The sequence below is a fragment of the Oncorhynchus gorbuscha genome, linkage group LG15, assembly GCF_021184085.1.
Source record: "Oncorhynchus gorbuscha isolate QuinsamMale2020 ecotype Even-year linkage group LG15, OgorEven_v1.0, whole genome shotgun sequence".
In the NCBI taxonomy this organism is placed as follows: domain Eukaryota; kingdom Metazoa; phylum Chordata; class Actinopteri; order Salmoniformes; family Salmonidae; genus Oncorhynchus; species Oncorhynchus gorbuscha.
Window position 1 is genome coordinate 26537962 of NC_060187.1, and position 12126 is coordinate 26550087.

Below are 12126 nucleotides of genomic sequence, written 5' to 3' on the forward strand. Positions count from 1 at the left end.
ATACATGAGACGCGACCCGTAAGAACAATACATGAGACGAGACCCGTAAGAACAATACATGAGACGAGACCCGTAATAACAATACATGGGAGGAGACCCGTAAGAACAAGTGCACAACAATACATGGGAGGAGACCCGTAAGAACAATACATGGGAGGAGACCCGTAATAACAATACATGGGAGGAGACCCGTAAGAACAATACATGGGAGGAGACCCGTAATAACAATACATGGGAGGAGAACCGTAATAACAATACATGGGAGGAGACCCGTAAGAACAATACATGGGAGGAGACCCGTAAGAACAATACATGGGAGGAGACCCGTAATAACAATACATGGGAGGAGAACCGTAATAACAATACATGGGAGGAGAACCGTAATAACAATACAGGGGAGGAGACCCGTAATAACAATACATGGGAGGAGAACCGTAATAACAATACATGGGAGGAGACCCGTAAGAACAATACATGGGAGGAGACCCGTAATAACAATACATGGGAGGAGACCCGTAATAACAATACATGGGAGGAGAACCGTAATAACAATACATGGGAGGAGACCCGTAATAACAATACATGGGAGGAGACCCGTAATAACAATACATGGGAGGAGAACCGTAAGAACAATACATGGGAGGAGACCCGTAAGAACAATACATGGGACGAGACCCGTAATAACAATACATGGGAGGAGACCCGTAATAACAATACATGGGAGGAGACCCGTAATAACAATACATGGGAGGAGACCCGTAAGAACAAGTGCACAACAATACATGGGAGGAGACCCGTAATAACAATACATGGGAGGAGACCCGTAATAACAATACATGGGAGGAGAAGCGTAAGAACAATACATGGGACGAGACCCGTATGTAACGTCGTTCATTTGTTGAATGAAGAGAGTCAGACCGAAATGCAGCGTGTAGGTTATTCATGACTTTAATGAAGGAATTGCGGTACATGAAAATAACTGAAATACGAAAACAACAAACGGAACGTAAAACCTATTACAGCCTATCTGGTGACACTACACTGAGACAGGAACAAACACCCACAAAATACAACGCGAACTCTGCGTCATTGTATCTTGTGTTTTTGTTATATGTTTGGGTAGGCCAGGGTGTGACATGGGTTTATATGTTGTTATTTCGTATTGGGTTTGTATTAATTGGGAGTGTGTATTATTAGGGGTGTGTCTAGTTAGGCTTGGCTGCCTGAGGCGATTCCTAATTGGAGTCAGCTGATTCTAGTTGTCTCGATTGGGAACCGTATTTAGGTAGCTTGAGTGCGCGTTGTATTTCGTGGGTTAGGGTTAGTGTTAGTCACCAGATAGGCTGTATTTTGTTTCATTCGTTTGTTGTTTTCTTCTTCCGTTATTTCATGTACCGTATAGCTTCATTAAAAGTCATGAGTAACCTACACGCTGCATTTCGGTCTGACTTTCTACAAACAACAGACAAAGATCATTACAGAATCACCCACCACGATTCACAGACCGAGCAGCGTGTGAACTGGCAGGAGCTAAAGGAGGACGATATGGACGGCAGAAGCAGGGATTATACGACGTGGGAAGAAATCGACAGGTGGGCAGCCGACCCAGGGCGAGTGCAGGAGCCCGCCTGGGATTCCCTACAGCAATGCGAGGAGGGCTATAGACGTATGGATTCGAAAAGGAAAGCACGGCTATACAGAGCGAAAATGGAAAGTAACGGGGGAAAGCGCAGAGAGAGAGTGGCTGAGTCAGAAGTCAGACCTGAGCCTACTCTCCCTGTTAATCGTGAAGAACAGTTGCAGTGGGAGAGACTGCACCATTTGGAGATTTGGACATGGGAGGAGGAATTAGACGGTAAAGGACCCTGGGCGCAGCCGGGAGAATATCGCCATCCCAAGGAGGAAATAGAAGCAGCTAAAGCGGAGAGGCGCAGGTATGAGGAAGCAGCACGGCGACACGGTTGGAAACCGGAAAGTCACCCCAAAAAATGTATTGGGGGGCGGCTAGAGGGGAGAATAGTTATGCCAGGTAGGAGACCTGCGCATACTCCCTGTGCTCACCGTTGGGCTAGAGAGACCGGGCAGGCACCGTGTTATGCTATGGAGCGCACGGTGTTTCCAGTGCGGGTGCAGAGCCAGCTGCGGCACATACCAGCCCTTCCTATTGGCCTACATGCTGCATTTCGGTCTGACTCTCTTCATACAACAGACAAACGACGTTACATGCAGGTTTTCCTACTTACATAGCATGTAGAGGTCTGTCATTTTTATCATAGGTACACTTCAACTGTGAGAGACGGAATCTAAAACAAAAATCCAGAAACACATTGTATGATTTTTAAGTAATTCATTTGCATTTTACTGCATGACATAAGTATTTGATACATCAGAAAAGCAGAACTTAATATTTGGTACAGAAACCTTTGTTTGCAATTACAGAGAACATAAGTGTCCTGTAGTTCTTGACCAGGTTTACACACACTGCAGCAGGGATTTTGGCCCACTCTTCCATACAGACCTTCTCCAGATCCTTCAGGTTTCGGGGCTGTCGCTGGGCAATACGGACTTTCAGCTCCCTCCAAAGATTTTATATTGGGTTCAGGTTTGGAGACTGGCTAGGCCACTCCAGGACCTTGATGCTTCTTACGGAGCCACTCCTTAGTTACCCTGGCTGTGTGTTTCCGGTCGTTGTCATGCTGGAAGACCCAGCCCGACCCATTTTCAATGCTCTTACAGAGGGAAGGAGGTTGTTGGCCAAGATCTCGCGATACATGGCCCCATCCATCCTCCCCTCAGTACGGTGCAGATGTCCTGTCCCCTTTGCAGAAAAGCATCCCGAAAGAATGATGTTTCCACTTCCATGCTTCACGGTTGGGATGGTGTTCTTGGGGTTGTACTCATCCTTCTTCTTCCTCCAAACACGGCGAGTGGAGTTTAGACCAAAAAGTTATATTTTTGTCTCATCAGACCACATGATCTTCTCCCATTCCTCCTCTGGATCATCCAGATGGTCATTGGCAAACTTCAGACGGGCCTGGACATGCGCTGGCTTGAGCAGGGGGACCTTGCATGCTCTGCAGGATTTTAATCCATGGCGGCGTAGTGTGTTACTCATGGTTATCTTTGAGACTGTGGTCCCAGCTCTCTTCAGGTCATTGACCAGGTCCTGCTGTGTAGTTCTGGGCTGATCCCTCACCTTCCTCATGATTATTGATGACCCACAAGGTGAGATCTTGCATGGAGCCCCAGACCGAGGGTGATTGACCATCATCTTGACCGTCATCTTGAATTTTCTAATAATTGTGCCAACAGTTGTTGCCTTCTCACCAAGCTGCTTGCCTATTGTCCTGTAGCCCATCCCAGCTTTGTGCAGGTCTACAATTGCATCCTTGATGTCCTTACACAGCTCTCTGTTCTTGGCCATTGTGGAGAGGTTGGAGTCTGTTTGATTGAGTGTGTGGACAGGTGTCTTTTATACAGGTAACGAGTTCAAACAGGTGCAGTTAATACAGGTAATGAGTGGAGAGCAGGAGGGCTTCTTAAAGAAAAACTAACAGGTCTGTGAGAGCCGGAATACTTACTGGTTGGTAGGTGATCAAATACTTATGTCATGAATAAATAAATTGCAAATTAATTACTTAAAAATCATACAATGTGATTTTCTGGATTTTTGTTTTAGATTCTGTCTCTCACAGTTGAAGTGTACCTATGATTTAAAAAATGACAGACCTCTACATGCTTTGTAAGTTAGAAAACCTGCAAAATCGGCAGTGTTTCAAATACTTGTTCTCCCCACTGTAAATACAACTACTAATCAGGGGAATTGGAATCAGGTGTGCGTAATGAGACAGTTCAGTGATGCCTAGAGGCCGGTGACGTAGACCTCTGGAACTGGTGCACGGAATGAGCAGCAGTACCGGGGGAATCCGTGAGAGATCTTAATTTAAGCCAGTTTGCTACAACAGGAAAATGTTTCTGCAGCAATGGGAAATGTGGATTATTATGTGGATTGTAATGAATGGAAATGTTCTTCAGGGGTTGATACATTTTAAATGTCAGACATTTTAAAGTGTAATTTACAAACTTTAGAAGCCTTTTTATAGCTCCAATACACTACAAGTCTGCAGTTCCTGCTGTGCAGGAATATTCTCAGCAAAGAGTGATCAAATTACAGTCCTGCGTCTGTATGTCCCACACGGTACACATGGATTGAATCTGAATAGCTGCAGACAGTAAAGTGTGTGCCATATATTATTTCTCTCTCTGTGTTTTTGGTGTTGGGATAAGGAGTATTGATGTTTCTGTAGCAAGAGAAAAATTAGTTTCTCAGTAGTTGGATATCAGTCTTCTCTGCCAGAAGAGAAACATCTACATCAAAAGGAGTGAAAAGATGCTATTCTCACAGTGGCTGGATTGCTGCTAGGTATTTCACTGCTTTGTGTGTGCGTGTGTGTGTGTGTGGGTGGGTGGGTGGGTGGGTGGGTGCCTACCTGCCTGCCTGCCTGCCTGCCTGCCTGCCTGCCTGCCTGCCTGCCTGCCTGTGTTAATATGCAACACCAAGTTCTCTAGCTCATCTCACAGAATACTAAGATTATAAACAGCTTCCAGCTATAAACAATATCAATGCCACTCTCTGTCTCTCTATACAGCTCCATGGACCTCTACATTCAGTGAAATTCACCTGATCCCCCACAGCACCAAACCAAGCCTCCCTCAGCCAAACTTAGCCCTGCCCTCTTCATGAGTAGCCAGGAGGAGATGCCTGAGATTGCCATGGCAATGGTGATGGCATCATCACCCCCATCACAACCACCCCCACCACGACCACCACCACCTGCCATGATTGGCTACGGCGGCCTGGAGTCACCTCCCCCTGACCTGTGCCAAACGTGCGGCCAGAGACACTTGATAGAGGAGAACCATGAGTACCTGTACCAAGACAAGGTGGACGATGACCTGATGTGTCATATCTGTCTGCAGCCACTCATCAGGCCGCTGGACACGCCCTGCGGACACACCTACTGCCAGGAGTGTCTGACCAGCTTCCTGCTGGAGAGTGACTTCTGCCCCGTGGACCGAACCCATCTCATGCTGCAGAACTGCCGCAAGTCCAGCCTGCTGGTGCACAAGCTACTGGACAAGCTGGCCGTGGCCTGCCCCTTCTCTGACCACTGCACCGATACACTGCCCCGAGGAGAGTTGGGGGCTCACATCAAGAATAGGTAGGTCCAGTACCCCAACACACCCTAACCCACTATGGACTTTAATAACATTTCTACTGTAATAACATATTACCCAGACACACCCTAAAACACTATATCTACTGTAATAACATATTACCCCAACACACCCTAACACACTATCTACTGTAATAACATATTACCCCAACACACCCTAACACAATATCTACTGTAATAACATATACCCCAACACACCCTAACACACTATCCACTGTAATAACATATTACCCCAACACAATATCTACTGTAATAACATATTACCCCAACACACCCGACCACAATATCTACTGTAATAATATATTCCCCCAACACACCCTAACACAGTATCTACTGTAATAACATATACCCCAACACACCCTAACACACTATCCACTGTAATAACATATTACCCCAACACAATATCTACTGTAATAACATATTTCCCCAACACACCCTAAAACACTATCTACTGTAATAACATATTACCCCAACACACCCTAACACAATATCTACTGTAATAATATATTCCCCCAACACACCCTAACACAATATCTACTGTAATAATATATTCCCCCAACACACCCTAACACAATATCTACTGTAATAACACAACACACCCTAACACAATATCTACTGTAATATATATTGTAATAACACCCCAACACCCCAACATCTACCATATTAACTAACAATATCTACTGTAATAACATATTACCCCAACACACCCTAACACACACTACCTAACACAATATCTACTGTAATAACATATTACCCCAACACACCCTAACACAATATCTATATCTACTGTAATAACAACACATATTACCCCAACACACCCTAACACAATATCTACTGTAATAACATATACCCCAACACCCAACACACCCCAACACACCCTAACACAATATCTACTGTAATAATATATTCCCCCAACACACCTAACACAATATCTACTGTAATAACTATATATGACCCCAACACGCCCTAACACAAAATCTACTGTAATAACATATTACCCCAACACACCCTAACACACTATCTACTGTAATAACATATTACCCCAACACACCCTAACACACTATCTACTGTAATAACATATTACCCCAACACACCCTAACACAATATCTACTGTAATAACATATTACCCCAACACACCCTAACACAATATCTACTGTAATAACATATTATATTACCCTAACACACCTACTACTGTAATAACATATGACCCCAACACGCCCTAACTATCTACTGTAATAACATATTACCCCAACACACCCTAACACACTATCTACTGTAATAACATATTACCCCAACACACCCTAACACACTATCTACTGTAATAACATATTACCCCAACACACCCTAACACAATATCTACTGTAATAACATATTACCCCAACACACCCTAACACAATATCTACTGTAATAACATATTACCCCAACACAATATCTACTGTAATAACATATGACCCCAACACACCCTAACACAATATCTACTGTAATAACATATGACCCCAACACACTCTAACACACTATCTACTGTAATAACATATTACCCCAACACACCCTAACACACTATCTACTGTAATAACAACATATTACCCCAACACACCTTAGCCCACTGCACTGAAACCCTGCCTCAAGGAGATATGGAGGCTCACATCAAGAACAGGTAGCAGAAACACTGAAAACCACAACATGTATTTACACACTTGAAGAGGAGGCTACCCCTACACACTTTTACCCACAATCTACTGTAAGAGCAGAGATACTTCCTCACCCACTGTATACACAGAGTGACTATACTGTATGTTTTCCTAAATATGGTTAGATATTGCAGCCCCCATAATAACTGCTGCATGTGTGTTTTTGTGTTCTGGTCTCCTCATCTGCTCCTCTCTCTCAGGGCTCATAATGTTGTTGTGATAAAACTGTGTTGACCTCCAGTTAACAAACACACCAAACATCCCTATTGTCTCCCTTCCCTCCAGTCCCAGGGGGAGAGAGGACACTTCCTCACCCTGGCTCTTTCATCTGAACCAGCCGAGCTCCTCTGTTTACATATCATTAAATAGCCAGAGGTTTGACTGCTCGTTGTTCAGTGTCTGGGCTCCTCTCTTCATTAGCGCTCGTTAACACTCTGTTAGCCCAGAGGCCTGGGAGATAATTACAAGTGCATCTCCATAGCTATGCACTGCTACTGTACAACAATGTGTTTCCCATTGAACTGAATAGTGATAGTGATTGCATAACCTCTATCTCCTGATACTGCAATCCCCTCCAAGTTTACTACCTTTCTCTTCCCTTCTCCTCCCCCATATTCATCCTCTGGTGTCCTGGGTCTCCCACTTACTTCTCCCTCCTCCCTTTTTCTCTCTCTATCTCTCCCTAGGCTCCCAGGTTTCCTCTCCGTTTTGTTCATGGTGTGTGATTGTTGTAATTGCGGTGTGTGGAGGTGATGTGATGTGAGTGGTCTAGGGGTCTCTGGGGACCAGCTCCTCTCTTGGATAGTCAGGAGGAGTCAGGAGGCGTTATTTATCTGTGGAGGGGGGAGGCTACGTCCTAGGGGGAAGACAAGAGGCACTCTGGCTTGACTGGGGATGCCCATCCAGCCTGATTCACACTCTTCATAAGGTCATACTGGTAGTTGAACTTTGGTCCTGTCTGCTTGTGGTTGTGGTTGTGCGTTTTCGGTTCAGTGTTTGTGGTCTTGTGTTTGTGGTTGTGTTTGCGATCCAGTAATTGTGGTTGTGTCCTTGTGGTCATGCAGAATTGCAAGTATGTGTTACGTTTATGATGCAGTGTTTAATGTCGTAAGTCATTAGGTATGTGTTTATAGGAAGGTGTTTATAGCCTGTGTTTTGCTTACAAATCATTTTACAGTGAGTTTTCCATGAAAGTTAATCAAGTGCCTTTCCCAGTGAAAATAAGTGAACTATTTGTACTTTAGCGTGTGTGTAGTTGTATTGATTATGTTTAGATTCTGCTGCTATTCTCTTTTTATTATCTATGCATAGTACCTTTAACTCTACATCAATTACCTCAAGTAACCAGTGCACCTGCACATTGACTCTGTATCAGTACCCCCCTGTATATAGCCTCCACATTGACTCTGTATCAATACCCCCTGTATATAGCCTCCACATTGACTCTGTATCAGTACCCCCTTGTATAAAGCCTCCACATTGACTCTGTATCAGTACCCCCTGTAGACTCTATATCAGTACCTCCCTGTATATAGCCTCCACATTGACTCTGTCCACTGTATATAGTCTCCACATTGACTCTGTATCAGTACCCCCCCTCTGTATAAAGCCTCCACATTGACTCTGTATCAGTACCCCCTGTATATAGCCTCCACATTGACTCTGTATCAGTAGCCTCCCCTCTATATGTATATAGCCTCCACATTGACTCTGTATCAGTACCCCCTGTATATAGCCTCCACATTGACTCTGTATCAGTACCCCTGTATATAGTCTCCACATTGACTCTGTATCAGTACCCCTTGTATAAAGCCTCCACATTGACTCTGTATCAGTACCCCTGTATATAGCCTCCACATTGACTCTGTATCAGTACCCGCTGTATATAGTCTCCACATTGACTCTGTATCAGTACCCCTGTATATAGCCTCCACATTGACTCTATATCAGTACCCCCCTGTATATAGCCTCCACATTGACTCTGTATCAGTACCCCTGTATATTCTCCACATTGACTCTGTATCAATACCCCTGTATATAGCCTCCACATTGACTCTGTATCAGTACCCCCTTGTATAAAGCCTCCACATTGACTCTGTATCAGTACCCCCCCCTGTGTATAGTCTCCACATTGACTCTATATCAGTACCTCCCTGTATATAGCCTCCACATTGACTCTGTATCAGTACCCCTGTATATAGTCTCCACATTGACTCTGTATCAGTACCCCCTGTATATAGTCTCCACATTGACTCTGTATCAGTACCCCTGTATATAGCCTCCACATTGACTCTGTATCAGTACCGCCTTGTATAAAGCCTCCACATTGACTCTATATCAGTACCCCCTATATATAGCCTCCACATTGACTCTATATCAGTACCCCTTGTATAAAGCCTCCACATTGACTCTGTATCAGTACCCCCTGTATATAGCCTCCACATTGACTCTGTATCAGTACCCCTGTATATAGTCTCCACATTGACTCTGTACCAGTACCCTCCTGTATATAGCCTCCACATTGACTCTGTACCGGTACCCCCTGTATATAGCCTCCACATTGACTCTGTACCGATACCCCCTGTATATAGCCTCCACATTGACTCTGTACCGGTACCCCCTGTATATAGCATCCACATTGACTCTGTACCGGTACCCCCTGTATATAGCATCCACATTGACTCTGTACCGGTACCCCCTGTATATAGTCTCCACATTGACTCTGTACTGGTACCCCTGTATATAGCATCCACATTGACTCTGTACCGGTACCCTCCTGTATATAGCCTCCACATTGACTCTGTACCGGTACCCTCCTGTATATAGCCTCCACATTGACTCTGTATCAGTACCCCCTGTATATAGTCTCCACATTGACTCTGTACTGGTACCCCCTGTATATAGCCTCCACATTGACTCTGTACCGGTACCCTCCTGTATATAGCCTCCACATTGACTCTGTATCAGTACCCCCTGTATATAGCCTCCACATTGACTCTGTACCGGTACCCCCTGTATATAGCCTCCACATTGACTCTGTATCGGTACCCCCCTGTATATAGCCTCCACATTGACTCTGTACCGGTACCCTCCTGTATATAGCCTCCACATTGCCTCTGTATCGGTACCCCCTGTATATAGTCTCCACATTGACTCTGTACCGGTACCCCCTGTATATAGCCTCCACATTGGCTCTGTATCAGTACCCCCCTGTATATAGCCTCCACATTGACTCTGTACCGGTACCCCCTGTATATAGCCTCCACATTGACTCTGTACCGGTACCCCCTGTATATAGCCTCCACATTGACTCTGTACCGGTACCCCCTGTATATAGCCTCCACATTGACTCTGTATCAGTACCCCCCTGTATATAGCCTCCACATTGACTCTGTACCAGTACCCCTCTGTATATAGTCTCCACATTCACTCTGTACCGGTATCCCCTGTATATAGCCTCCACATTGACTCTGTATCAGTACCCCCTGTATATAGTCTCCACATTGACTCTGTACCGGTACCCCCTGTATATAGCCTCCACATTGACTCTGTATCGGTACCCCCTGTATATAGCCTCCACATTGACTCTGTACCGGTACCCCTGTATATAGCCTCCACATTGACTCTGTACCGGTACCCCTGTATATAGCCTCCACATTGACTCTGTACCGGTACCCCCTGTATATAGCCTCCACATTGACTCTGTATCAGTACCCCCTGTATATAGTCTCCACATTGACTCTGTACCGGTACCCCCTGTATATAGCCTCCACATTGACTCTGTATCGGTACCCCCCTGTATATAGCCTCCACATTGACTCTGTATCAGTACCCCCCTGTATATAGTCTCCACATTGACTCTGTACCGGTACCCCTCTGTATATAGCCTCCACATTGACTCTGTATCAGTACCCCCTGTATATAGTCTCCACATTGACTCTGTACCGGTACCCCCCTGTATAGGGCCTCCACATTGACTCTGTACCGGTACCCCCCTGTATATGGCCTCCACATTGACTCTGTACCGGTACCCCCCTGTATAGGGCCTCCACATTGACTCTGTACCGGTACCCCCTGTATATAGCCTCCACATTGACTCTGTATCAGTACCCCCCTGTATATAGCCTCCACATTGACTCTGTACCAGTACCCCTCTGTATATAGTCTCCACATTCACTCTGTACCGGTATCCCCTGTATATAGCCTCCACATTGACTCTGTATCAGTACCCCCTGTATATAGTCTCCACATTGACTCTGTACCGGTACCCCCTGTATATAGCCTCCACATTGACTCTGTATCGGTACCCCCCTGTATATAGCCTCCACATTGACTCTGTATCAGTACCCCCCTGTATATAGTCTCCACATTGACTCTGTAACGGTACCCCTCTGTATATAGCCTCCACATTGGCTCTGTATCAGTACCCCCCTGTATATAGCCTCCACATTGACTCTGTATCAGTACCCCCTGTATATAGTCTCCACATTGACTCTGTACCGGTACCCCCTGTATATAGCCTCCACATTGACTCTGTACCGGTACCCCCTGTATAGGGCCTCCACATTGACTCTGTACCGGTACCCCCGTGTATAGGGCCTCCTCATTGACTCTGTATCAGTACCCCCCTGTATATAGCCTCGCAATTGTTATTTTACTGCTGGTCTTTAATTATTTGTTACTTTTATTTCATATTTTTTACTTAACACATATTTTCTTAAAACTGCATTGTTGGTTAAGGGCTTGTAAGTAAGCATTTCACTGTTGTATTCGGCTCATGTGACAAATAACATTTGACTTGATTTGATTATTGTATTTGTCCGTTCATATTTTGGACAGGCCATTGGGTTGTTAGCTTTTCCAGGCAGGTGTGCATTGATTCCTCCCATGTTTGGTGTTGCTATGCCTGTAGCCTGGGTTGTCATGCCTCTGAGTATACGTACACACTGTTTGGGTAGTGCTGCTGTCTACGTAATGTGGGATTGGAGAAGGATTTGTCTAAATTCAGATTACCCTGCAAAAGTCAAGTAAATAACTTTGTCAAAGCATGTAATAAACAGAAAGTTACAAATCCCTTTGCGTGCTGATGCGTTTTGTGAGTTGAGTATTGGTGAGATTTAGGTCATTGTTTTGTGTTCATACATGGTGAGAATCCCAAAAAGTACCCAGTAGAGTCCATTATGGGCCCTGGTTAGAAGTAG

The 12126-nt window shown here is 44.9% G+C and overlaps 1 protein-coding gene across 5 annotated transcripts in view; it reads left to right on the forward strand.

Moving 5' to 3' along the window:
- The window catches only part of LOC123996819 (E3 ubiquitin-protein ligase LNX-like), a 98198-nt gene that overhangs the window by 11330 nt on the left and 74742 nt on the right, over positions 1 to 12126 (forward strand). For all 5 annotated transcript variants that reach the window (XM_046300561.1, XM_046300558.1, XM_046300562.1 and 2 more), the window contains one exon: positions 4650 to 5222. In XM_046300561.1, coding sequence (XP_046156517.1) covers positions 4741 to 5222 — 482 coding nt within the window. In that variant the 5' untranslated portion in view covers positions 4650 to 4740. The remainder of the gene's footprint in view (positions 1 to 4649; positions 5223 to 12126) is intronic.